At 45.1% G+C, this 27,901-nt stretch overlaps 1 protein-coding gene across 1 annotated transcript in view; it reads right to left on the bottom strand.

The window, feature by feature from the left end:
- Positions 1–2,764: 2,764 nt before the first annotated feature.
- ANKEF1 (ankyrin repeat and EF-hand domain containing 1) overlaps positions 2,765–27,901 on the bottom strand; it is a 32,092-nt gene continuing 6,955 nt past the window's right edge. The window contains exons 2-11 of the mRNA XM_033145361.1: positions 22,515–22,696; positions 17,362–17,708; positions 15,649–15,848; positions 14,501–14,650; positions 12,659–12,782; positions 11,059–11,884; positions 7,769–7,995; positions 5,127–5,380; positions 4,430–4,573; positions 2,765–3,011 (exon numbers count right to left, since the gene is read on the bottom strand). Of these exons, the coding sequence (XP_033001252.1) occupies positions 2,850–3,011; positions 4,430–4,573; positions 5,127–5,380; positions 7,769–7,995; positions 11,059–11,884; positions 12,659–12,782; positions 14,501–14,650; positions 15,649–15,848; positions 17,362–17,708; positions 22,515–22,696 (2,616 nt within the window). The 3' untranslated portion in view covers positions 2,765–2,849. The remainder of the gene's footprint in view (positions 3,012–4,429; positions 4,574–5,126; positions 5,381–7,768; positions 7,996–11,058; positions 11,885–12,658; positions 12,783–14,500; positions 14,651–15,648; positions 15,849–17,361; positions 17,709–22,514; positions 22,697–27,901) is intronic.

The following is a 27,901-nucleotide window of genomic DNA, read 5'->3' as shown; positions in this document are numbered from 1 at the left end:
GTGTGACCCATCTCATTCTAAACCAGAAGCAGCACAACTCACCCAATATCCTTTTTCTGGCAAGCAACCCGTGGCGTCTGCTGCCCATTGGGACTGATAGGGCCGAAGGCTGGGAGGCCAACAGAAGGTGGCGCCAAAGCCAACGGCAGGCAGAGCCAACTAGCTCTCGTTTTGCTTTATCCTTGCCGAGTTCCTGAAGGGCAACCCTGAGATTATGGAGGAGGGTGTTGGGAGCAAGGGCCACCCCCCTGGGCCAGAGGTCATGGAGAAGGCAGGCAGGTGTGGGCGGGCCAAGGGTAGACTGAGCTTGTTGCGACAGTGCCCCATTTGCCCTCATGGACCAACTCCCCCCCGCAAGTGACAGTGAAGATAAAACTTACACCCCCTTTGTGGCAGCAAATTGGCTTTTCATGAGAGTTCCATAAGGAATTAGTTTTGTGTTTTGTGTTTCTATTAGAGTCTTTCTGGATGGAGCAAAAACACCTCAGGGGATTCCTTCAAATAGCTTACTATTATTTATTTATTTATTTATTTATTATTATTATTATTATTATTATTATTATTATTATTATTATTATTATTATATCTAAATATGTGTGTATCTGATACACCAGTGGCCAAAACTGTGGAATCATTTTGGAAAAAGTGTATTTCCGAGTTTGATGGCTCATAACACCTGACTGGCTCTCTAAACACTTATTGGCTTCATTAAAATGAAGGAAAGCTACTGCATATCAACCTAAGCAAGTTGTGCTTCCTTTTTCTGGTTATTTGGCTATAACGTTTGACAGAATACAGATAACTGAACAAACTTTGTTGCCTTACATTCTTCATTAAATTATCATTCCATTGATATATTGTACATAGCTGTCAACTTTCCCTTTTTTTTGCAGGAAATTCCCTTATTCCAGCATCGTTTCCCAATGCAAGAAAAAGGAAGGTTGACAGCTATGATATTGTATTACTCCAAAAAAGTGGTGTTATGAGCCATCAGATGAAGCTAAAAGAAGTATTTGTGGTTCTTGAGTTGTATTCATTCCCTGCTTCCATTTAACTGCCACAAAAGTTTATATACAAAAATGTAGCCTATGCTTTTTGGCATTTGTGCTGTGGATTCTGCTAGTTAAAGAGGCCTGGATGGGATGCAAACTGCTGGTATTAGAAAGGCTAACAGTCCAGCTGTCAATTTTAGACCAGCGATTCATAGAGGAATCCAACCATTCTCATTAATGTACCGAATTTCTACAACACAGCAGTAATCATTACTCTTGCAGATACTTTCCCACTATCTGGGTATAAAGTCAGACGGCAGCCTGGAAGCTGGGATCCGCTGGACTTCTCCTTTTCTGAGTGTTCTCTCAGCACAAAGAATGTTTCTCTCAACTTTCACACAAACACACTGGCAACTTTTACATTTCACTACTGAGGTTAACTGCGTCACTTTGCAGTTTCTTCCATTCTGAGGACATCCCTTCTCTCACCTGTCCAGACTTGGCTGGGGAATTAATGATGTCCCAGATTCCCTGCCCCAGGAGTATTGGGCTATTGGCAAACATCTTAGGATTTAGCCCAGCCTTCATCAACCTGGTGCCCTCCACATGTTTTGGAGTACAACTCAGTCCCAGCCAGCATGGCTCTGGTGGGAGCTATAGTCAAAAACATCTGGAGAACACCTGGTAGACAAAAGTCGATTTAGCCACTTTTCTGTATGCCTGTGGTGAGTAAAAATGCTACAAATCAAGACAGAGGGATTTGTTGCTGTCCCTGTATTGATTGTCCTGGCTAAGGAAATATTGGAGCACTGTGGCTTCTGTCTCTGCATTCCTGGTTTTGGAGAAGGGAATAGCAGCAAAAAATAGTGGTTATTCACCACAGACTATTGGATAACTAGCTAAATAATACAAACATATTAAGGCACTTCCAAAGAACATTGGGTGCATATACATACATACATACATACATACTGGGGTAAATCATGTCCCCCCCCCCTGGATATTTGTTCTTTCCTTTCCTTGATGAACAGGAACTTTTCCCAACTTCATTTTTTAGAGTTGAGTGGACATGGATCAAAACTAGGGGCTCAGCTGTACAGCTGCAAATTAAACGTTTTGTATGTGTTTTAAGTGCAATATACAATGTGACACTAGATGGTGATGGTGAGCCCTATGGACAATTCCATGTATTTTTAAAAACGTTTTTTTTTAAAGCATTTTCAGAACAGTTTTTCTACGTGTGTAGATTCTACCTAGGAATCGCCCAGATCACTTTCCTGTATTATATCTGTATTGCATTTATGTTATCCCACCCACATGCCCACAAAAAATAAGGAAAAAACTACACACCCCTGTTAGCACCAGGACATTTTTCTCACGGGAAAATTCTGCGGATTTGCACAAATTCTACAGCTGCCCTAGATTTAAGAAGTATCACCAACACTGCTCAGTACAATGGATATTTATAGCACCTGGAAATAATTGGTTTCAAGTTTCTGTAGCAGGATAGAGTCTTTTTTTTTTTTAAGCGAGGATATGGTTTTAGATCTGGATGACTGGGAGAGGGTAATAAAAAGTCAACTGCAATGCAGTAGGGTAGCTGGACTCCCACTTTCCTGAAATGTACATTAATCTTCCAACTTGTTGCTAAAAAATAAACAAATGGAAACCAATCCATTCCCAAATGCAAGACAGAGTGGTCCTCCTGGTTGAATACTTCAAGCATGCCCTGTACTGAAATTACGTAACTAAAGAACAAAGCAAAAGTTCCATCACAGTTCAGGATAACATGATTGCTGCCCTCTTCGGAGCTGGATCCTTTCCTTCCTGGACATCCTTGCAGGAATACCACAGTGATTAATGCAAGATAGCACCCTGTTGTAACAAACGGGCTTTCTCCATAAAGTTCCTCTTAAAGGGCATCATGAAGTCATCAAAGTCCACCTCGTAACTAAAACGCTGCCGGCGCATCTCTCTCTTCCTTAGAAGGTCTTGGGTCGTCGCTTCTGGACTCCAAGTCTTGAAAGAGAAAGGGATCCCACAATTAAGATTCAGCAAATGGGCTATCCTTATGTACATTTCTTAACAGAAGGGGGAAAAGCATGGTTGATGCATTTTATAATCACCCCCTCCCATGCCCCCGCCATGCTGAATTTAGGATTGAAAGAAGACTTCTTTTGTAGCCAATGGAATAGGTTTCTGGTGTGTTCTTGGTCATAGGGTGTTTATGGTACCCGTGACAGTTTCTCCTGTTTGCAAATGTGCTCCTGACTCCAGAAAGATTGGCAACTTCCAGTTACTATCTCACTTATTCCCAAGTTTTGTATTTTCCAGGCAGCTTTCTTCTCCAGAAGGATATTTTCAATGGTTTTTTCTCTCTCTTAAAAACATGTTTATGGGTGCTCTCATTTCCCTACTCATATTGCAATACTGCCCCTCAATGAGGCCAAACTTAGATTCACAAAATGTTTAGGGGTATGCATACCCCTGCGTCCCCCCCAGAAAAAAAAGCATTGGATATTTTGTTTCTCAAACTGAGTCCTTCCCCAGTAATGCTGGGCTGTGGAATAAAGTTAGCAACATCTAGCTGTAAAGAATTCGGAATTATGGAGCAGAAGTACTCCAGCAGAGCTGAAGCATCTCATACAATCCTGTCCCCTACAACTCCCAATAGGGGAAATATTCAAGAACAGAATCTCTTCGTGATCATCTTCTCCCCGCTCAGATGAGTGGAACACTAAGAAAGAAGCCATTCTACCACATTCTTCCCCAGAGACCCACTTGGGTGTTAAGATCAGCAGATGGAGCTGATCTTATTTGGCAGACATACCGTATTTTTCGCTCCATAAGACACACTTTTTTCCTCCTAAAAAGTAAGGGGAAATATCTGTGCGTCTTATGGAGTGAATGGTGGTCCCTGGAGCTGAATTGGCCAGGGGCCAAAAGAGGATCATGCTTTTTATTTTACAAAGAGAAAAGGGAGTGTTGAAAGGACCCTGCTCAGCAGCTGATCAGCAAGAGATCGGGAGAGAGATAAGAGTCCCGGCTCCCTTTCAGTCCCGCCCTCCATTGTTGAATGTGCTGCAGAGGGAGGTTGTTTGTTTCCCCAGCGACATGTGACTGGCTGATTAGATTAACTGTCTGGAAACTGTAGAAAAGGCTCCCTTTCCTTTAGAAGCTGCAGAAATGTGAGTTGAACCCCTTAAAATGGGGATTTTCCTCTTTGCTTTTCCCCCTTTGCAAAAAAAAGCTGCAAAATTTTTAGCTGATCCTCAAAAAACAGGGTTTTTCCCTTTACAAAAAAGCTGCAAAACTTTTAGCTGATCCTCAAAAAATCAGGGCTTTTAGAAGAGGAAAACCAGAAAAATATTTTTCTTTTCTTGTTTCATCCCCTAAAAACAAGGTGTGCCCTATGGAGCAAAAAATACGGTACTTACCCTCTGTGGTGTGAAAGTGATATTAACTTTCCTTGTGGCTCCTCTAGTTATCAGTGAATTCAGATGGACGACATTATCCTTGAGGGATTCTTTCTTCTCCTCGAAGAGAGATTTCTCAGCGACTTGTTCCGGCAACGGCAGAACCTTAAACACAGAACATCATCAGTTGCACAAGTGTCTGTGCGTGTCGTAAATGTCTCACGCAATTAGCCGGAAGAGGCCTTTGTGCAACCCAAGTTTCCCATTATGTGTCAAAATCCAAAAGCAGGGGGCTGTCGCAGTAGGTATGGGGGGGGGGTCATGGTGGCTGCTCTCCTCCTTGCGGTGTGAGCACTGATATGACCCCTAGTGATGGAGGGAAAGGCAGAGAATGTCCCTTGCATGCAGAAAGTCCCAGGGTCAACATCTGTCATCTCCCAGTAGGTCTGGCAAGGGCACTGGAGAGCCATTGCCAGTCGGTGAAGACCTAATAAGGCTGTTTCCCACACTATTTGATACCATTGGTCCATGCGTACTCCTGACAGGTCTCTCCAGTGTCTGGCTATGATGCTTCTGGCTGCCATGCAAGCTGTTGAGGTCTTCTGCTCCAATCACCCCCTGACCAATCTGCCTGGGGATGACGGGAGTTGAGCCCAACAACATCTGGAGAACCCACCATTGAAGAAGTCTCTTGTGCAGCACCATGGCATCGCCTTACCTCATCTTTCATGGACTCTTTCGACGCAGGATCTGGCGTCTTTGCCTTGGGAGTGGCAGGTGTTGCTGGGGTTGTTGGGGCTCCTGAGGTTCCTGAGGCTGCCGGGGCCGGCGCCTTTGGCTTGGCCCCCCTTTTCCCTTTCTGCTTGTCCCCTTTGCTTTCCGGTGGCTTCGGCATGCGTTCCAGCGTGTCTTGAATGTAGTGGACCAGCCGGGTGTCAGCATAAGCCTTTGCAACTTCCAGAGCGTTTTGTCCTGTTTGAAAAAAAGAAGGTGGCTCAGTATGTGGGGGCAGTGGCGTTCTTCTGCCTGATCCCAGAGCGATTCCATGTCACCAAGAACACAGGGGCAGGGTGGGATGGGAGCCCAGAGTATTAGGGTGGCAAAGATGCTATTGAGATACAGCTAACCTGGGCGCATCAAGTTCAGTGGTGAAGCATTTAAAAATGATTGGATTTTGAATCCATTGGCGCCTACCTCTTATTCATTTTTTTTTTGAATTTATATACCACCCTATACCCGGGGGTCTCAGAGCAGTTTACACAGGCTTCCTCAACCTCGGCCCTCCAGATGTTTTGAGACAACAATTCCCGTCATCCCTGACCACTGGTCCTGCTAGCTAAGGATCATGGGAGTTGCAGGCCAAAAACATCTGGAGGGCCGAGGTTGAGGAAGCCTGAGTTTACAGAATAAAATTGAGACATAAAACCACAAAATACATAATAAAAATAAAAACAACATCCCAATAGCCCCACCCCAACCCACTCCCAAAACACAAGGGCGTAGGATGTAAATCAGATCAACCAAAGGCATGGTTAAATGGGAACGTTTTTGCCTGGCGTCTAAAGGTGCATAATGAAGGCGCCAGGTGAACCTCCCCGGGGAGAACATTCCACAGACGGGGAGCCACTGCAGAGAAGGCCCGTTCTTGTGTTGCCACCCTCCGGACCTCTCAAGGAGGAGGCACACGAAGAAGGACCTCAGAAGATGATCTCAGGGTCCAGGTAGGTTCATATGGAAAGAGGCGGTCCTTGAGGTATTGCAGTCCATGTACCGACATGGAAAGCTTTTGGACAGCTCCTCCAGAAGACCTGTTTATCAGCTTTCATCTTTATTTGCTTGCATACAGCCCACCTGGAGCCTAGGTTATAATCAGTCTTTCCTGAGCATTTGTTACGACTCGTTTATTGGGCAGTTATATGACAATGAGTGTGCATCCCACATTCATCCTGGTTTGCTTGTGGGTTTTGGTTTTAAACACATCTTCACATTAATCTTTTTTTTTTTAAGTGGATATTTTGCACCAGGATAACAGAGCACTTTGACTCACTTTAATTGTGCAAACTTTCTGCCAGGCTCATGAATCCCTCACTCAAAACAGAGACAGTCTGGAGGGCAATTTGATATAGTGGAGGTTCCCGTCAGCAAAATGGTTGGGAGAGAGGTGATTTGGGGTGATTCCTTCTCCCACAAGCCATCTATTATGAACCCCTGGGGGCTGCAAGGGGTGGGGGAATTGGTAGAAATACCTCTTTCTACATTCTGCTGGCAGAAGCCTCCACTTGATCAGTCAGCATGAAGGGCACCACTTGATATAGCCCATTAAATACAAGTTGATGTGGTTTTTTTTTTTTTTTAAGGGATGTTATAGTGAAAGCTATGGTTTTCCCAGTAGTGATGTATGGAAGTGAGAGCTGGACCACAGAGAAGGCTGATCACCGAAGAATTGATGCTTTTGAATTATGGTGCTGGAGGAGACTCTTGAGAGTCCCATGGACTGCAAGAAGATCAAACCTATCCATTCTTAAGGAAATCAGCCCTGAGTGTTCACTGGAAGGACAGATCCTGAGGCTGAGGCTCCAATATTTTGGCCACCTCATGAGAAGAGAAGACTCCCTAGAAAAGACCCTGATGTTGGGAAAGATGGAGGGAACAAGGAGAAGGGAATGACAGAGGATGAGATGGTTGGACAGTTTTCTCAAAGCTACTAACATGAGTTTGACCAGTGTCAAACTCCACTGCGGGAGGCAATAGAAGACAGGAGTGCCTGGCGTGCTCTGGTCCATGGGGTCACGAAGAGTCGGACACGACTAAACGATAACAACAACATAAGCTAGAAAGAGTAATTTTTAAACTAAAAATAAGGTGTAAAGGAGCAATGATTCAATATCCAGTCTAGGTCAGGAGTTAGGAGTCACTGATAAAACACCATAGCTAATTTAAAGGTAGGGACCCAGGTGGCGCTGTGGGTTAAACCACAGAGTCTAGGGCTTGCTGATCAGAAGGTTGGTGGTTCGAATCCCTGCCACAGGGTGAGCTCCCGTTGCTTGGTCCCAGCTCCTGCCCACCTAGCAGTTCGAAAGCACGTCAAAGTGCACGTAGATAAATAGGGACCGCTCCAGCAGGAAGGTATACAGCGTTTCTGTGCGCTGCTCTGGTTCACCAGAAGCAGCTTAGTCATGCTGGCCACATGACCCGGAAGCTGTCTGCGGACAAACACCGGCTCCTTTGGCCTATAGAGCGAGATGAGCGCCGCAACCCCAGAGTCGGACACGACTGGACCTGATGGTCAGGGGTCCCTTTACCTTTACCTAATTTAAAGGTTGGATTTGCCATCAATTAGCAGTAATGCAAAGGTTTTACCTTTTCTGTTTGTCAGCTGAGGCTTAGCACCAGAGTTGACCAAATGATGCACTGTGTCCAGTCGGCAGCTCTCAAGGCCTCTCATCAATGGGGTTCCATAGTTGATTGAAATAGCATCTACTTTTGCTCCGGAATTAATGAGCAGTTCAACAATATCCTGCTGGCCTGCATGGCATGCATGGTGGAGAGCAGTCCACATGAAATTGTCCGTTGTGTTCACATTAGCCCTGCAGACAAAGAACGATTGTTCTCTATATTAGAAATATATTGTTTTGTCACATAGGGACACTTGAGGAATTTCATTTCAGTGAATTCCAATGAGAAGGGACCTGATTTGCACACACCGATGCTGGTTGGTGTTACATCTACTGCAGTGCCAGATTTACGTATAAGCTAAACAAGCTATAGCTTAGGGCCCCACTCTATTGCACCCCCCCCCCAAAAAAAAAAAATTAAAGGAAAAAACCAACCTGGATTTTCCAAAATATTTCCAAAATATAAGATAAACAACAAATAAAATAAAACCTACATACAGCAACAGTGTTTTGTGTTCTGTAGGCTCCTATGGTGTAAGTAATGGGTCCATAAATTACCATATATAGCATATATTCAACACAAAAAACAGCAGCATTTTGTTGTTGACAAAGGACAGCTGGACATATAAAGGGCCCCATTACCTTCAGTAGCTTAGGGCCTCATCAAACCTAAATCTGGCCCTGAACTACTGCCATTATTCATCACCACGATGAATAATGGGACTGGGTAGAGGAGGAATGTTGGAGCCTGACCCTTCAGAGAAGAAGATCATTCAGAATTACAAAAGGGGTTTGAGGGAGGTCACAGCTCAGAGGAAGATGAGGGGGAAATTTGGGAAATGATGGGAGAGGAGGAGGAGGCAGAGCCGGAGCAGCTGGCTGACACATTATTACTAGAAAGCATTCCAGACCCACCAGAACCCAGCAAGCCTTAAAAGTAGGAGAGCAAAGAGCTTGGAGACAGATGGCCACCAACACCAAACATAGAAGGGATGATGAATGAGGAAGTGGGAGAGAAGGGGATATTTACTTGGAGCAACGCCATTATTCCGAGAGGCCACATTCCCAAGCCTCTCTCTGTGAATATTGAATAAAAGCAGATGATAAGGACTTTCCCTTGTCTTGTCCATTCCTGGCAACCTGCCGTGGGGGTTGGTTCCTCTGCTGCCTGACAGCAGTTGATCCACCACCTATCTTTAAGCCAATCTCTAAGTGGTTTGCCAACTAGGTCCAAGCATCCACATACGGACGGTACATTTAAAGTACATGAGTTCCCTGGAAGAACTTTGGAATCTGTAATTTACTGTCCCCCAGAGCTACAATTCCAAGCACCCCATACAAACTACCTTTCCCAGGGTTCTTTGGAGAAGTGACATACTTTAAATGTGTTTCAAAGGTATGGGATATACACAGTCATATACTGCCTTTCTTCCAAGGAGCTAATGCATTGCATTATCCCCCACCCCATTTCGCTCTTGCAACAAATCTGAGAGTTAGGTCAGTTAGGCTTAGAGATGGTGTCTGACCTAAGGTGAGCTCCACGGCTGAAGAAGGATTTGCCTGTGGATCTCCTCAGCCGTGATCCGTTGCTCCCACCATGGTTGGAAAAGTAGCTCCTCCAACCAAACATACAGTCTTCCATGACAACTTGCCTAGGCTGTCACATCACAATTGTCACTGTCACATAGCCAATTGTCTTCAACTGGTGGGTGAGGACACACTACTACTGGCCTGCAGCCTGAACTAAGGTGGGACACAATGGCACTTCTACTACAAAGAACACACAAATAAATGGGTCTCCGAGTGTATCTTTGGGTTAAAGGAAGGATATGAAAAAGCTGACTACTGATCTAGCCTGTCCCTTTGGGTGCAGCCTTCTGTTGTTTCCTTCACAACCATCTTGTGAAGCCGGATAGGGTGAGACTTGGTGGCCTGTCCAAAGCTAGCCACTGTCAGGATGCTGTCAGCGGCTCCTGGCTGGTTGCCCAGGAAAATATCAAGACAAGGAAAAGTTTCTTACCCTGCCTTTTCATTTCAATATTACAAAGAGAGGCTACGGAACCCAGCCTCTTGGATAAAGGCATTGCCCCGAGTGAATCTCCACCCTCAGTTTCTCCCACTTTCTCATTTGTCACTTCCACGGGTGCTGCTACGTGCCCTCTGTCTTCGAGCTCTTCACTCTCCTACTTTTAAGGCCCACCAGATTCCGGGAGATGGAGGGTCTGGAATGCTTTCTAATGACACCATGTCGGTCAGCTGCCGTTTCGCTCCTGCCTCCTCCTCTCCCATTATTTCCCAACTTTTCCCCTCATCTGCCTCTGAGCTCCGACCGCCCTCAAACCCCTGTTGTAAATCTATACCGTCTTCCTCTTCCTCCTCTCTGGAGGGGTCAGGATGGGGAGGCGGTCTCCACCATCCCTCATCTGCCCAGTCCCTGACGCCCACTGACTTTTGTGTTCCCATTTGCACTCTGTCAACCGCAAAATTCTGAATGCCCTGCACAGGGCACAGACACACCCCTCATAAATTGGGGAATGTATCATCACTGAAGCAGTCAAGTACAACATTTTCCTGCTGCCTAGAGTGGACACCCAGGGGAATGTGGCTCTAGACAGGGAGGACTTCCTGTCATACCTGCTCTGGAGCCTCCTGCCCTTGTGTATGACCAGGTAGATGTGCATGAGCCTAGCAGACCAAGTAAAAGGGCTAGCCACACAGCCACCTTCCCGTTTTCTCTTTTCGGACTTCTCTCTTGGACCTCCTCTCCTGGATCTTAGCCAACACGACTCATCCTTGCAGAGGGTAGAAGCCACAAGGTAGAAAGTCTGAGCTCAGACTTCTTTTCTGTACAAATGTAACTGTAACCCCAAGATCAAGCCTGCCTTCAGATTACTGCTTTGAACTGAATGTAAGTAAAATTTACTCTTACTTTTTAAAAAAGACTGCCTTGTGTTATTATTATTTTAAGAGGGAAATAAAAGGGGAAACTTACCAGGAACAATCCAGACTGGACTAGCCAGACTGGATTGCTTAAGTTAAATGATTCTAACGAATCCATCAACTTGCTTCCAACAATCTGCAAGGGAATGTGCTCTCCTGCTTGCTCACTGGCATGAGTGAGGAAGGATAATGTTTAATCAATATATCCTCTCCTACCTCCCTCAACATTCCCACATAAATCCCACATTACTTGTGTCTACAGGGTTGCCTCTTATGCCCACCAGCCCAGTAAGCCACCAGAGGAAGTAAACTCACCCCCTTTCCAGGAGAAACTTCACCACTTCGATGTTCCCACTTGCGCAAGCGGCCATCAAAGGAGTTTTGTAGAAATGGTCTCGTATGTCAACTGATACCCCTGCCTCAAAGGCTTTCTTCATGGACGAAAGGTCTCCGTCTTTAGCGAGGTAGTTGATGTGGGCGAAAGTCTTCAACGGGTCATCAATGTACCACCAGGAATCATCTTGGATAGGGTGCTCAGGAGGGTGGTCCCGATTGAACCGGTTGCAGTCCGTCACGTTCTTATAGGTTTCGATCATGTACTCGGGTGGCCCGCCATCTGCCCGCCGCGGGTACGCACTCTCCGGAATGACGCAGATTGGCATAGGGGCGACAAACTTGGCTTTCCTGCCTCTCGCTTTCTTGGGTTTCTTCTTCTTGGGACCATAAGATGAAAGGAGGAAGGCTTTCTGCAAGAACCGGTTGCCCTTAAGGAACTCCTCGAACTTAATCCCTCCCGCTCGCGTTTTCTCGTGAGCCTGAGCAATTGTCATTAAGTTTTCAGCATCCACAAACGGACACCTCTCTTCGATGATGGACACAAAATCTTCCTTGTTCACGGCCCCGTCCCCTCGATCCGCGATCTCAAATGCTTCGCGGAGACTTGCCTGGTGTTCTACGGCCCAGTCGTGCAGCCTAACAGCCCAGGGCGGGTTCGGGTTCTTCACCCCAGGCTTGGGCTTGTTAAATTTGGCAAAGCGCCGCTCAATCTTACGAATCTCCTTGCTTGCTGCTTTGAATCCACCGTCTTTAGCCACCTGCCTCGGTGTCTTTTTCTCTAGGTTCCTCCATGTAGGGTCAGTGCCTAAAAGGCAAAAGTGTAAGTTCCAATGAAGACAGCTCCAAAATCTTAGAAAATGAGTCAAAAGAAAGCCTCAACACCTGGGGATCATCAAACCGTGGTTGACTCTTTCATTTCATAGCTTTCAATATTCTTACAGAATAGAGGTGGTTAACACTTTCTGGCCTGAGGGCCACATTCATCCTTGATCAACCCTTGGGGGGGCCACATGCAGTTGGTGGGTGTGGCCAAAGTTGTGTGTCGCCACCCCACATCCTTTCACACACTCCCTTGCTTGGACACAAGCACCACACACCAGCACACAACCTGCTCACCTCTGTGGATGTGCGAAGAACCCGCAGGCCACCCCACAAGTTAAATTTCCATATCATAAATTAAAGCATTGGCAATACATTTGATATTATTTAATATATTTGTTTAAATACATATTGCGTATTTAGCAGATTCAATACACGCAATCAGTAATCCAATTTCGTACGCAAATAGATATGGGCGCTTTTTCTAAGAACAAAATTCCACGCAAAAATTTCTTAAGGCTTTAAGGTGTCCTTTTCTTGAATGTTGCTGAAGGCCGCCATACAAAGCACTGAGGGCCACAGCTGTGGGTTGGACCACCCTGATATAGTATAATACAGGCACTGAAACAAGATCGCTCCCCTCCTGCTTGAGTGCAGTGGATTCTCATTCACTGAATCAGGCGACTGAAACCCTGAGTTTATCCCAGGGGGTGGGGGGTGGGGGGTGGGAGCGCTTCATTCTCAGACAACCATCCTTTACCTCTTTGACCTATAAATTTGCAACACTCGGCAAAACCCCCAGCAGCAGCGTAGTGCAGTGGCGTGTTTCCGTTCATGGCTATCAAACCCACATCTCCATTGTAGGCGGAAATAAGCTTCAGGATCTGGGAAGCAAAGTCAACACCATTAAACCAAGACAGACGTACTTTGACCAAATGTACTGTACCTGTTTTCTTCTCAGCAAAATTGCAGCGAATGGATGCCATTTAAACAGTCTGAAAAGCTGTAACTATATAAGCTGAGGCACCAGAGAAAGGCCTAATTAATACTTGGCTGTGTAATGGCGAGAGGGCAAAATACCTGCACAGAAATACCTCCACTTAAGACAAGGGCTGGAGAACCTGCAGCCTTTCAAGATTTGCAGGACTACAAAACCCATATTTCCTGACCACTGCACCATGCTCACTGGGGCTTATGGGAGTTGGAGTCCAGCAACGTCTGGAGAGCTGAAGGTCGCCCACCTGTGCTTTAAGATAAGCCTTTTCTCCTTCTGACAAGGGCCAAACTCCATATCACGCGAAATGTGTCTTTGCATTTGTGCGGGTGTTTCAATACAGTGCCCAATTTAGGGCAGCGAAGCTGGCTTCCCCGCACAGGGTACCAAGCCGAGGGGGTACAAAACTGGGAAGATCAATCACTGAGAAGATTCCTTTGGGGGTGCCAAATTTTGGCCTCGCTCAGAGCGCCGTGCTACCAAAGATGGCCAAAGCTATCCAGTACGGGCCCTGCGTGGGGAGCCGTGATCCACAACAGAATTGAGGCAGAGGCGGAGGGGAGTTTAATCCACCTCCCATCATTGCTGCAGTGATTTCCAACATAAATCCCTTCTCCCAGCTGAAATTGCCATTTGCTTTGAGACAGAAGTTGCTATAACACAACTTCAGCTCTTGGGCAAATAGTAGATTTGAGGGTGGGCTCCATTTTTTACGGTATTGCACAAACCTAGATTGGGCCCTTTGAAGCTGCTATTTTAAAAAAAACCCCACACAAAGACATATTGAATATAAAATGTAATATTACCCAAAGGGATCATAGTTCTGACTCTTTTCCTAGCTATCCGCCACTTGCAAAACCATCCTCATGCCTCCTCACTGCTCTACAGATCTTCGAGATTCTCCCTCCCTGGAGGAGGCAGAGGCTGAGTGGTGCTGGACAGCACTGGGTCTGCCTCCAGGACAATGACCCTCAGGCTGTGCAGGGGAGGAGGGAAAAGCCCAAGTTATCACAGCACACAAAAAAGGTAAAGGTAAAGGACCCCTGGACAGTTAAGTCCAGTCAAAGGTGACTATGGGGTTGTGGCGCGCATATCGCTTTCAGGCCGAGGGAGCCGGCATTTGTCCACGTACAGTTTTCCGGGTCATGTGGCCAGCATGACTAAACCGCTACTGGCGCATGGAGGACTGTGATGAGTGCCAGAGCGCATGGAAACGCCGTTTACCTTCCCGCTGCAGTAGTACCTATTTATCTACTTGCACTGGCGTGCTTTCGAACTGCTAGGTTGGCAGGAGCTGGGATAGAGCGACGGGAGATCACACCATCGCAGGGATTCGAACCGCCGACCTTCCGATCAGCAAGCCCAAGAGGCTCAGCAGTTTAGACCACAGCGCCACCCGCATCCATTTCACCATAGCACACCACTACTGTAACTCCATGTTTCTTTCTATTCAGGTCAAGCTAAACATTCTGAAAAATGTGCTTTGGGAAAAAGTGAAATTGGATTTTCTGGGATCCCCTCCGTTAGCTAAGCCCGATTATTAGTAATTAACCGAGAGAGTTCCTTGGGCTGGGTACCTTTGTTTCTGACACCACCAACAAAGAATACCTCAAAAAACCCTCCTTTGGCAGCAAAATGTGCGGCATGGTGTCTTTCATTGTCAAAAACATTAACATTTCCACCTCTCTCAAGAATACCGCGGACCACATCCAAAACCCCTTCTCTGGCTGCTTCCATCAGGGCTGTGCGGCCGGTCGCCTGCAGATCAGAGAAAGGAGGGAAGAGAGGGGCAGGGGAGAGGGAGAGAGAGAGAGAGAGAGAGAGAGAGAGAGAAAGAAAGAAAGAGAGAGAGAGAGAGAGCATTAACACATATTTGCTCATTTACTATATTGCAAAAAGAGGGTGGGGACAGAGGAAGCGTCTTATTCTATAAAGAACGGAAGCCATGAACAGGCGTTAGGACTGCTAAGTAGTTCCCTGCTGCCCTCTCCTCTCCCTGAGAAAAAAAGGGGACTGTGTGTACAATGGGAGCCATTGTTCTTCAGGTACAAAGCAGGCCTCTCTGAAAAAGATCACGATCCTAGCAGAAAACATAAGATATTTCTGTGGCCTGCTCCCTATCTTGAATTTACATGTGTATTAGTGTGTCTTGATAACACCAGGAGGAAGGATGGATGAATCTGACCATTTCCATTTCTCCCCTTTTCTCATTTCTCCAATCTTCTCCAAATGTCCACATCAGTTTGCAATTCATACATAAAAAAGCTTCCTGGAAATTCACCAGTATCTTAGTGTGAATTTATTTTTATGCGCTTGCTTACCACCTGCAGTTTTCCAAATTACAGCGGTACCTCGGTTCTCAAACGTAATCCATTCTGGAAGACCGCCCGAGTTCCAAAACGTTCGGAAACCGAGGCACAAAGGGCTGGCTGCAAATGCAATTGAGAAAATCGAAAAACTGAAAAACACACAGCAGAAGCCGTTCGACTTCTGAGGCACTTTAGAAAATGGAAGCATTTATTTCTGGGTTTTCGGTGTTCGGGAATGTTTGACAACAGAGACATTCGAGAACCGAGGTACCACTGTGTGTGTGTGTGTATGATCTGCTGCCTGGTTGATCAGGATAATAAATATTCTTAAAACATTTTTATGGTTGATAAATTTAACCAATTAGCCATTGCAGCCCTAATTGTTATTACGCTTATGCCTGTCAGCATTCCACTCCCCACTCTTAGAATGGCTAAGAACATTCTTACTGGGTTTGTTGCATTAGGGTCTGCTCCTCTTTCCAAAAATGTCATGCACATGTCTCTGATCTCATGCGCCTGCTCACAGGCTTGTACGAAAACTGGCTTCCCCTCAAAAGTGCAGTTGTTAACATCCGCCCCATATTCCAGGACCATCTGACAACAGCGGAAGTGCCGTTTGGTGGGCAGAATGCAGTAAAACAGAACACCTGTGTGGAGAACAGTTGCAGAGTGGCTTAACAGGGAAACACCCGTGATCCTGAAAAGAGAGACCAACCACTAAATGCCAAGTAGTAAAATAATCCGCTTATTGCCTTTGCGTACTGCCCATGTAACCAAGTGCTCGGGGTGGTTTGCAGAGGCATTAAAATATACCAGTACAATCCAAACCAAAATAAACACTCAAACCAATTAGTTAAAATCACAACACCAAAATATACATTACTAAAACCAGCATAAGCACATCAGTTGAAACAAAGAGGAAACCAATACGAAACTAGGAAAGGGGGAAAATGGAGCAAAGAACTAATGCACCAGATATTTGCAGTGTTTTTTTTCTGGGGGTACGCATACCCCTAAACATTTTGTGAACCAAAGTTTGGCCTCATTGAGGGGCAGTATTTCAATATGAGTAGGAAAATGAGAGTACCCCTAAACTTTTTTTTTAAAAAAAGAAAAAAAGCACTGGATATTTGTACCCATGATAATTAATATGAAGGTCAGGGAAATCGAAACCATCTTCAGCAGGTATCTAAAGACCATAATGTAGGTGCCAGGTGAGCCTCTTTGGGAATGGCATTCTATTTATTTATTTATTTATTTATTTATTTAATTTATAGACCGCCCTTCGTTTGTAGATCTCAGGATGGTTCACAACCTAATTCTATCAACCGGTGGTGGATGGGTGTCACTACTGATAAGGCGCTTTTCCTTTTTAAAAAAAATAAATAAACATGATTTTTATTAAATTTCCTGTTTTACAATTTCAAATAAACATTTTACATCCTTCAGATATCAATGACTTCCCTTCTTCTCTTTCCATGGTTCATTTTACATATCTTATATCTCTGCATATTTTAGAGAAAAAACTATACCAATCAGTTTTCCATTATTACATCCATCAAAACTTATTGACACTTTTGAATTCATCTTAATGCTGCCAGCGTTTTCAGCTGTACACAGTTATTTCCCATATATTCAATAAACATTTTCCAGTCTTCTCTAAACGTATGTGCTTCTTGTTCTCTTATTCTGTATGTTAACACTGCGAGTTGTGCATATTCTGTCAACCTAAGTTGTCAATCTTCTTTGGTTTGGACCTTGCTCATTTTCCATTTGGGGGCTAACAAAACACAGGCCGCAGTTATTGCATGCATAAATAACTTTTTCTGACACCTGGGGATTTCAGTCTGAATTATCCCCAACAGAAAGGACTCTGTGTTTTTGTTTTGTTTTTTGAGAAAGTAATGCAAGTTTATTTTCCTAGCAGACACCTGACTCACTTCATTAGCTAAGGGAACCTGGGAAAGGAACTCGGATGAAGATCTCAGGGCCTGAGCAAATATGCATGGGAAGAGACCATCCTTCAGGTGACCTGGCCCCAAGCTGTTTAGAACTTTAAAGGTGAGAGCCAGGACTTGGAAATGTGCCCCAATGTGGACTGAACTTCTTGAGCTACAAGAGAAATCCCCACCTCCCTTGCCAACACCTGGTTCTCTTTACCTTTTCCTTCAACATCAACGATGGTCATGTCTGCCTCGGCCTGGACTAATACATCCAAGGCCAAGTCATGGCCCAGCTCAGCGGCTTTCATCGTGGGGGTGCGGCCCATCTTATCCTGGACATCTGGATGAGCTCCAAGCTCCAAGAGAAAGTTGCACATGTCAATGTCGTTGGCAACGCAGGCCAAGTGGAGGGCAGCCTCTCCATCGACTGGCTCAGTGAAATTGATGAGTTCCGGGTAGCCAAGTTTGGTGAGCTTCTCAATCTGCTTCTTGTCCTTCTGGCGAACGCACTGGAGAACTTTGTAGATCTGTAGGTTTTCGAGCCTTTTGTCAGCCAACATTCTCAGTCAACCAAAGGAAGGGTACACTCATAGAGGTGGTTCTCTGGACAGAAGGAGGAAACGGGGGAAACATCAGTCTCCTTTGTAATGGAATTCTACGATGTACCCCATTTGTGCTGTGGCTGTTAAGCATGTCTGTTAAAGGTTGCGACTGTGTGCTATAACAATCACAATAATAATTTATTATTTATACCCTGCCCATCCAACAGGGTTTCCCCAGCCACTCTGGGCGGCTCCCAACAGATTAAAAACAGAATAAAACATCAAAAATTAAAAAAAATATCCCTAAACTGGGATATAAAATGAATAATTGAATAAATGGATAATATAGAGGTAGGAAGGATAGATATGAAGACAAACCTGCTTAAATTAGGAGTTAAAATGGAAACCAGGAAGGGAAGACTGGAGGAGGTCCCATTAAGATGTTAAGAAAATTAGATAAGAATAGTATATTTCATTGTTGTGTTTAACTGTGCATGTTATCTTGTTCTTTTGTTGTTGTTGTGTTTGTTTTGTTATATATGATAAAATGAATAAAAAATATTATTATTATTTTAAAAAAACTTCCCTAAACTGGGCTGCCTTCAGATGTCCTCTAAAAGTCAGGTAGCTGTTTATTTCCTTGGCATCTGATGGGAGGGGGTTCCACAGGGCGGGCGCCACCACCGAGAAGGCCCTCTGCCTGTGGCTCATGCCACAGTAAAACATGTCACACTACCACAGCCAGTGGAAGTTGGTCCATTAAAATGAAGGGGACATTGCCCCACCAACTTCAGTTTTCCTTCAGCCAGTTCCCACCAGCCTATCTTCTTACAGCAGGTGCCATTGCCTGTCAGCTTCCTCCTCCTTAGTCTACCTACACACACACACACAATTAAATTTTCTGTTTCACAATTCAAAATACTCATTTAAACATCCTTAAAATATCAATGACTTCCCTTCTTCTCTTTCCATGGTTCATTTTGCATATCATAAATCCCTGCATATTTTACAAAAACTATACCATTCAGCACTGGCGGAGGAAGAGGGGGCAGGGGGAGCGCACTGCCCCAGGCAGCGCGATCCCGGTGGGGTGCCATCGCAGCTGCCCCCCGCCTGCACTGGGTGCCACGCCCCCACCAGACACGTGCCACGCCCCCAGGACGCATGCCACTCCCCTGCGGGCGGCATGCCACATCCCTGGGATGCACGTCAAACCCCCAGGATGTGCGCCAGCCACGCCCCTCCTGCTCTCCGCCCCCCCCCCCGGTGCCGGAGCATGAAGCCCTGCCACTGCCATTCAGAATTCCATTACTACACCCAGCAAATCTTGTTTACACTGCTGAATTTATCTTAACGCTGCCAACATTTTCAAGTGTAGCCAATATCCCCCCATGTGTTCAATAAACATTTTCCAGTCTTCTCTAAACGTATGTTCTTCTTGTTCTCTCATTCCGTATGCTAAGTCTGCAAGCTGCACATATCCTTTCAGCTTAAGTTGCCATTCTTCTTGGGACCTCGCTCATTTTCCATCTTTGGGCTAACAAAACGCGGGCCGCAGTAGTGGCATACATAAATAACCTTCTCCATAGTCTTAATGTTGCCCTTGTAGAACGCCAAACAGGCAGGAAGATGGAGACAAAAGTAGAATTAGTAGGCTGTCTGTCTGTCATTGGCTGTGGCTCTGTGGACTGTGGATGTCCCTACCTTCCACTCAACCCAAAGGTCGCCATTCACCACCGGCCACCATACTTATGTTTGCAGTCAGTTGTCCTTTGCTCCTGCTGTTTGCCATTGCTGTTTGCAACTCATAAATATTCCTGATGATGCAACAGTGCATCATAGCAACAATGCCATAAGTCAAAGATGGGCTGGCACGTTAGCCTTCACTTGAATCTGTTTTAAAATCCTAGTTTCTAGGAGCCTCAAGAATAAACCCTCAACCTCTTGGCAAATACGGGCGCCGTGATGTTTGCACACATTGCCAGAAGCCTCCTTGTGAAACCTGAGGGTCAGAGGTGCAAGACAACAAATCCGAAGCACGACAAACAAAGCAAGTTCACACACGCATGTGACATCCAACCTGGATGGATTGAAAAGAGGATTAGACATGGAGGAAAAAGCTATCGATGGCTGGTGCCCATTGAGGCTGGTAGGAAAGGAGGCAAGTTATAGGAAGAACCGGAGCCAACAGCAAACCGAGTCAACAAATGCAAGGTTTGTCCCCATTCTCCTCTCTGCTGACTTCTACAAGGGTAAAGCTGAGCCTAAAGTGGAGGAAGCCAACAGCCAGGAATAACCAGGAATAAGAAGGTAGGTGGATGAGGGCTGGTTAATGACAAAGTTGGGTCCTGCTTGTGAGCATCCCAGAGGCATCTGATTGGCCACTGTTAGAACAGGATGCAGGACTAGATGGGGCTTTTGTCTGATCCAGCAGACTCTTATGTTATCCAGGATGGCATCGAAGCCCTAAGACTTGAATGCCTGGAGGCCAAACCCACAGACAAAGGTAAAGGTAAAGGACCCCTGGATAGTTAAGTCCAGTCAAAGGCGACTGTGGGGTTGCGGCGCTCGTCTCGCTTTCAGGCCGGCATTTGTTCACAGACAAGTTTTCTGGGTCATGCGGCCAGCATGACTAAACCGCTACTGGCACACGGAGGACCGTGACGAGTGCCAGAGCGCACGGAAACACCATTTACCTCCCTGCCGCAGCAGTACCTATTTATCTACTTGCACTGGCATGCTTTCGAACTGCTAGGTTGGCAGGAGCTGGGACAGAGCGACAGGAGCTCACCCCGTCATGGGGATTCAAACTGTCAACCTTCCAATCAGCAAGCCCAAGAGGCTCAGTGGTTTAGAGCAGGCATAGGCAAACTCGGCCCTCCAGAAGTTTTGGGACTACAACTCCCTTGCTAACAGGACCAGTGGTCAGGGATGATGGGAATTGTAGTCCCAAAACATCTGGAGTGCTGAGTTTGCCTATGCCTGGTTTAGCGCCTTTGTGACACACCAGCTTCCACCTTCTGTTCAGACCTGGGGGCTCTGTGCTGGAAAGATGCCTTCAATTTCTCAAAGGTCTCCTTCCCCTTCCATTTTGCTGTCTCGTTCACAAGGTGCTTCAGAATTCCCCAAAGTTTGGGTGTGTGGAGTTGAGCTTACCTATCACAGTGCAGTGATTATGATGTGCATATTGTCCCCGATTTCCATTAAACATTTCCCCAGAATCCTGCAGCTTATCCAGCTGCCCACATTTCCTAATCCCCCCCCCCAAAAAAATCCCCATGGGAAAGGAACAACCTCATGGAATTCACCCCTAAACTTTAATTGAAGTGCATCTGGCCTACCAAGCAACTGAAACTGGTGTGGCCACTTTTTCTTTTAAAGGAAGTCTATATGCTTGCCTTTACATGTCATTAAAAGTAAAAGGCCTCCATTTCAAAAAATAACAACAGACAGCTGTCAGGTGTACATTAAGTCACATTTACACACACCCCAGCTTTTTGTGATTTACAGGAAAAATTGGTCAGAGATGTCACTGAGTTTTCAGGAAGGTCAGGGCACCTGGGAAGGCTGCAGGCAGATGATTTGAAGAAAGGACACTTACAAACACCCTTGGCCACCTGGAATGTAAGGTGGGCACAACCAGTGCTTTTTTCGGGGGGGGGGGACACAGGGGTATGCATACCCCTAAACATTTTGTGAATCTTTGTACTTTTGTCCATTTACTGTATTTATTTTTCCTGATTTGAACGATAAAATGGTGATTTTCTTGAGTCAAAATGAGAGTATCCCTAAACATTTTTTTCGGGGGGAAAGCACTGGGACATAACCAAACTTCTTCCACGCACCTGGGACATGCTTTGGTGCCCCCTGCCCTCAATATTTCTTATTCTCATTAATTGTTGGAGAATGGTTTTTTTATATAAAAAAATCGAAAAAAAAATCCAGTATATTTATAGCTCAGCATTCATTCCCACGCTCACTGACATATAGTCAAGTCACAAGATTCAGATCTGTATACAAGAATATATGAATCTGCCCTTATCAATAATAGTCATAGAATTGTAAAGTTGGAATTATTATTTCCTCAAGAGCTCCTTTGTTTTTTTTATATATAAAACTATTTGGTTTTTCAAATTAAAATTTTACAATCACAAACATACAACATAAAACATAAAAACCAGATTCCAAGGAATCTCCTGGGCTTCCCTCCTCCCCTTTGTGGGTCTTATTATTAATCATTTCCTCCTGCATCTTTTATAATAATCCAAATCTTTTGCATCTCCATTATATCCAAAATACATCATTAAACTACAAGTGTTATTCAAATCCTACCAAGGACTTTAACTGTTTACAATGGCTTTTAAGGTAAATTATAAATTCCCCCCCCCCCAGCTCCTTTATGTCTTGAGGATAGCTGACAATAAAGTTCACCTGCTGCAGATCTATCTGCATGTAGTTTACAATTCACCAGCAAAGCAACTCCGAGTCAACTCAGTGGTCCCTTAAAAGACAAACAACAGAGCCTGAATGAGAGCAGCCTACCACCAAGCGCATGAAGAGTTCTACGTGCATGTGATGAAGTCTGCAATAGCCTTTGCTTGTCAATCAATCTGTTCGGTCCTTTTAAAGGAGCCTGGCTCTTTGCGCTGCAACACTATTCCTAAGGCAGGGCTCTCCGAGATTCCTTTTTCTAGACAGAAGCACTAAGAGATTACATCACCCCCCAAAAAACAATGACCACTACTGGCCAGATCTGCGTCGATTTCGCCCTCTCCTCCTTTTTTTTTTCTTTTCTCCGTTTAACCAGCCGCGACTCCAGTAGCTTTACCTGCAAGCTTTGCTGACGCTCCAGGAGAGCTGGAGGAAACCAGACGAAAGCAGCCGACCAGACGCCTCGTAGATGGGCATGACTCTTGCCCGCTTCCTCCGCGGGCTGATGGCAAGAGAGCAGGAATTGTTCCTTTGGGCGGGTGGCAGCGTCCGCGAGAACGAGCGTGTCCCCGGAGCACCCTGCGGGAGGAGGGGATTGTTAGACGGGAGCTCCTATAGCAACGGAACCAGGGAGAGGAAGGGCGCCGGCGCGCGCGTAACAATGGCAAGCCGGCTCCCAGCCTCGCTGCGCAAAGCGGAGCGCAGGAGCCAAGCACATCCCACTCCCCAAATCACGTGGAAGGGGAGATGAAACGGAGAGGGAGCCCGAAGGGGCAGAGCCAAGGCCACCAGTTTGCGAACACGTCTAGAATCAGAGCCTTGCAAGGGACCCCCCAGAGCCATGTAGAACGACCCCCTGCACATAGCTGTCAAGTTTCAGATTTGAAAATAAGGAATCAGCACCCTCACCTGTCCCGGGGATAGTCTACGGTTCTCAGGGACAGTCCACGCCGTGGTAATCCCCCCAGGCTACAAATTAATTTACACCAGGCTACACACCATCATCTTTCCCCACATTCATATGTGGGATTTGACTGGAGTAACACATGACTGGAAAGGTTTGCAGTTCCACAAATATAGGTGTGCACTGCCTTGAAATAAAAAGAAGTGAACAAAAGAAGGCTCACTAGGGGGGGGGGGCATTGCTAAAAAAAAAATGTCAACTTTGTAACCAGAGGTTCAACTGAATAGAATCTGAATCACATGCACCACAAGGCCTATGCAGCCTCAACTTAAGGTGGCTCCCGGCCTGGCTATTTACAGGCCCCAGCTGACTGCACAACCTGGCCTTTGGAAAGGCCATATAGACAGATACCTTTAGCTTCTGCACCCCTCCTTTGCACACCTGTCAACACAACCACATAGGCATTTTCCACAACAGCTCCGCAGCACAAATCCCTTCTGACGCCATAATCATCACAATTATAATGAATAAAGGCTTGACATCTCTCGCTTTGCATGTCATGAGTCTATCTCATATGTTAGTTTCACCTTTTAAGTTGAATTTCTGAAATAAATGTACTTTTCCCACGATATTCTATTTTTTTTAGTATCTCCTGTATTTGAAACATTAAAAGCAATTAAGAACATACTGAAACCCTTAAAAACATGTTGATGGGGAGTTGTTGGGGATCCAAAACATCTGGAGTGAACCAGGTTTGGGAGGCTGAGATTTGGAACTGCTTTGCATTTAGGACCTAGCCATAAACATATTTTTGTTGTTGTTGTTGAGTGAGATTCGCTGAATTAGGTTTTATTGAGCTCAGAGATTCGCTGCTATTGTCCAGGCCCAATTCAAGGTGCTTGCTTTGATGTTGAAAGCTTCAAATGGCTTGGGCTACAAATATAGACAAGAACATCTTCCAGATCAATCTGCCCATGTTCTAATCAGCAAAGGTGGCCCTCCTGTGGTCCCTCCACAGTATGAGGTGCATGGTGTGTTGGGCCTGGGAAAGGGTCTTTCAGTGGTGGCTCCTCATATGAGGAACTCCTTCCCTGCTGAAGTATGTGTGAACTTACCTCTCAGTTGTTTTAGGCAGCTAATTAAGACACATATTTTTCAGCAAGTGTTTGGAGGGAGACCTTTGCTTCTGCTCCTCCTCCTATTAGTAATTGCAGTGTAGTGATTTGTTGATGTGTGCGTTAATCTGTCTCTTTGATCTAGTTGAAAACTGACTGGCAGCACATGCAAATTACCTAAATAAATTAAATAAACCAATGTAGGCATCTTGTGATATCAACAGACTGTTGCACACTGCCATGCTCAGTCATCAATATTACCTGATGGCCCATATTAGAGTTGTCATGTGTCCTGTTTCTCCAGGACAACACCCTCTTTTTCAGGGGTAAAATGTGAGACAAATTGCATTTATTTGCTATGAATGGTTGTCACAGGGTCCTCTTTTTTTGCTCTTCAAAATATGGCAACCCTACCATGGTATTTCTTCTCCCCCACCCCCCAAGACGTGTGATGGGAATGTTCAGGTTCAATATTTAAGAATGACAAAAGATAGAGCAATGTTAGTTAATGTGGCCAGTTGGTATCAATTCTGTATGGCTGACCAGTTCAACAGTGGTGGAAATGCACCAGACTTCAGTACAACTCATTTGCTGCTGTGGCATGTTTGTCTTCCTTGTGTGCCATAATGCATTGCAGGCCCTTACTTAAGCTTTTAGGACAGATGCGAAACCAATAACCTCTCATGTGAGTAATCCATCTCGTCTTTCTTATGTTCGAGGCTAGTGAATTATTCATCCATACACATCGTGCATAAACAGCAAACCTAAAGGAGTGCTCTCTGCCCTCCACCCTGCTGGTTAAAAATGATGTGTCCTAAATAGAAGCCAACTGGGAATGAAAACTGAGTTTGGTGCAACTGTATTCCTGCCATCCTTGAATTATTGCTGTGAATCTTGTGAAACCAGCAAGGAATACATCAGGAAATGCAAAGAAACATCTTGGCTGAATGAGCAGGAGAAATGGCATGTCTGCTACAAATCTTGTTGGGGATGCTGTTGGCACTGTGGTCCAACCACTGAGACTCTTTGGCTTGCAGATCGGAAAGGTCGGCAGTTCGAATCCACCACGGCAGGGTGAAGCTCCTGTTGCTCTGTCCTAGCTCCTGCCAACCTAGCAGTTCGAAAAGCACGTCAATGTAAGTAGATAAATAGGTACCACTGCGGCGGGAAGTTAAATGGCATTTCTGTGCATTCTGGTTTCCCGTCACAGTGTTTCGTTGCGCCAGAAGCAGTTTAGTCATGCTGGCCAACGTGATTCGGAAAGCTGTCTGTGGACAAACACCGGCCCCCTTGGCCTGAAAGCGAGATGAGCACCACAAACACGATAGTCACCTTTGACTGGACTTTAAACCCTGGGATCCTTTACCTTTTTTTATTTTTTACCTTGTTGAAGCATCCTATGCCCAGTTAGCATTAGATTACTGCAATGCATGGGGCTGCTTTTGAAGACTATTCGGAAACACCATTCATACAGAATGTATTAATCTGGTCCTGTAGATCTCCGGCTCTTGTGTAGGGTTGCCATATTTGAATCACACGCTCCCCCCCCAAAACCCAGACATTTCCTTGAAATGTAAAAAAACCCCTGGATTGGCATGTAGGCCCCCCAAAAGAGGACATGTCTGGGATTTCCCAGACGTATGGCAACCCTAATCTTGTGGCTATTGTTTTACGATCCATAATGTTTGCCAATATTCTTCTTGGAACAATTCAGGCCGGGACCTAAAATTTCATAATGTAGGTTTTGATAAACAGGGAGTCCTAAAAGCATCTAAATGGTCACGGACCATGCTGTCTGAAGGACTGCTTGCTCTCTTATGAACTTCCTCTCTAATAAGGTATGATCTTTAACTTGAGGCCCATGACTGAACACCTGGCTGAACTGTATCATGAACTCTGATAATTCCCCCTCATATGGACTGCTTTCCCTTTTGCACTGAAATGAATGGTGTGCAAATAATGTAATGACAATGTAACTGACATAATTGCAGTAGCTTTATAATTTCACCCTAGTGGACAGTGAGATGAAAGACATGGCTTTTGGTGGAAGACAAACTGCAGCAGCAGAAAGGAAACAGTGCCACATACCAGTACGCTGGATACCAGATGGAACAGAAAATGTTCTCTTCTTGGTATAATAATTTTTATTATAAAGGCCCACACTATCACAATGCCAAATTACAATCCAATTTAAAACCAAATTAAACAATTTGGGGTGACTTCCCGTGCACTGGGCTTCAGGATGCTAAACTCTTATTTCTTCCTGCTTTCCAAAAGAAAATGTTGTCTTCTTAAGTCTCTAGCTTTGAAAAACTCTTTCGAGGCTTATTGTTCTGATAAAATCTCAGTTCAATTATACAGTATGGGGCCTGTCTCAAAAGATTTGACTCTGCAGTTGAATCTTAGGAGTGTCACATTGTCTCACCCTTCCCTCTGCTTCATCTGTGATTAAACTGCTTGATGGGGAGCCTTGGAAAGCTTTCCAGTCCAATATATGATTTCGGCAGTGAGACCTTTATATGCACAAAGATGGAAGGACTCAGCTCACCGCCAACAATGGAAGAATGGCTGTTAAAATTAACAGGCTTAGCTGAGACGGCAAAACTGACATGTTTAATCAGAGGAAAGTCATTGCTAACATTTATTGAAGATTGGAAACCTCTCATGGTATTTTTTGCGCGAAGAAGAAAATGAAAAAAAACGACATCTGGATGGAAACACTCAGTAAATGTTTGTTTATAGAAAGTGGCTTTGTACAGTGTTTATACTGGAGTGATTGAATACTGTTTATATACAGCGTCAGATGAAGAATGGAAAGTTCTTTAATTTCTGAACTTTATTTTTTCCTCTTTCTTTTAATCTCTGGTCTATTTCTTCTCTCTCTCCCCCTCTCTCTCTTTCTATTTTTCCTGCTTCTCTCTCTCTCTCTCTCTCTCTCTCTCTCTCTCTCTCTCTCTCTCTCTCTTTTCTGTGTTCTTATTGTATTTAGATCAATGTTTCCGTCTGGGACAAAAATGATGTTGATATTAAACTTTGCATTTCTCTTTATAATCCTAATAACATTGATTCAAGAGAGAGAGAGAGAGAGAGAGAGAGAGAGGATGGTTTTCTTTTCATAAAGGCTCACACCACTTCTGGACATTCGGTACAAGCACTTGCAAACACACAAAAAACTTGACAGGGTTTGCAAAGTGCCTTCTGAGCATGACATTATGTTTTCCTTTCCCTGCCTCAAGGTCCAAAAATCCACCTTGTAGAGAGAGCAGAGGAAGGCTGTGAGAGCATCCAGGGCCCAGGGAAGCTTCTTTTCTCGCTAGTGACTGGAACTGCAAGTCCAGAGAATCTCCAGAGGGCATTTCCCTGAAAGTACCGGTACATACAGAATCAACCATTGGAAAGGAAAGCTGGGGGAAAGGCATCACTATGATTCTTAATTACTGGCCAGCTACAGAAGGACCTCTCTCAATATACTTGCAGCAGGTAAGCATTAAGGATAGTTTTTAGTGCTTTGTCTTGCTCATGAAAGCTTAATTAAATTGCTCCACAGGTGCCTAGATACCTTTCATATCAATAACAGTACCTGGGAACAGAGAACTGGCAGCAAGAACCGGCCTCAGCCTCTAATCGGGTCATATTATTCATGAATGATTAAGAAAACAGTAAAGTTAATGGCTTGTTAAAGCTTTAGTTAAGCCAGATAGGGAGAGTTTGGTATTATTTTAGCCTCTTCCCCCCCCCCACCTATGTCACCACCTATGTTGGATT

Source organism: Lacerta agilis, chromosome 3 (genome assembly GCF_009819535.1).
Source record: "Lacerta agilis isolate rLacAgi1 chromosome 3, rLacAgi1.pri, whole genome shotgun sequence".
Classification (NCBI taxonomy): domain Eukaryota; kingdom Metazoa; phylum Chordata; class Lepidosauria; order Squamata; family Lacertidae; genus Lacerta; species Lacerta agilis.
The sequence above is the reverse complement of the archived record's forward strand: the minus strand, read 5'-3'. Positions and strand labels throughout refer to the sequence as shown.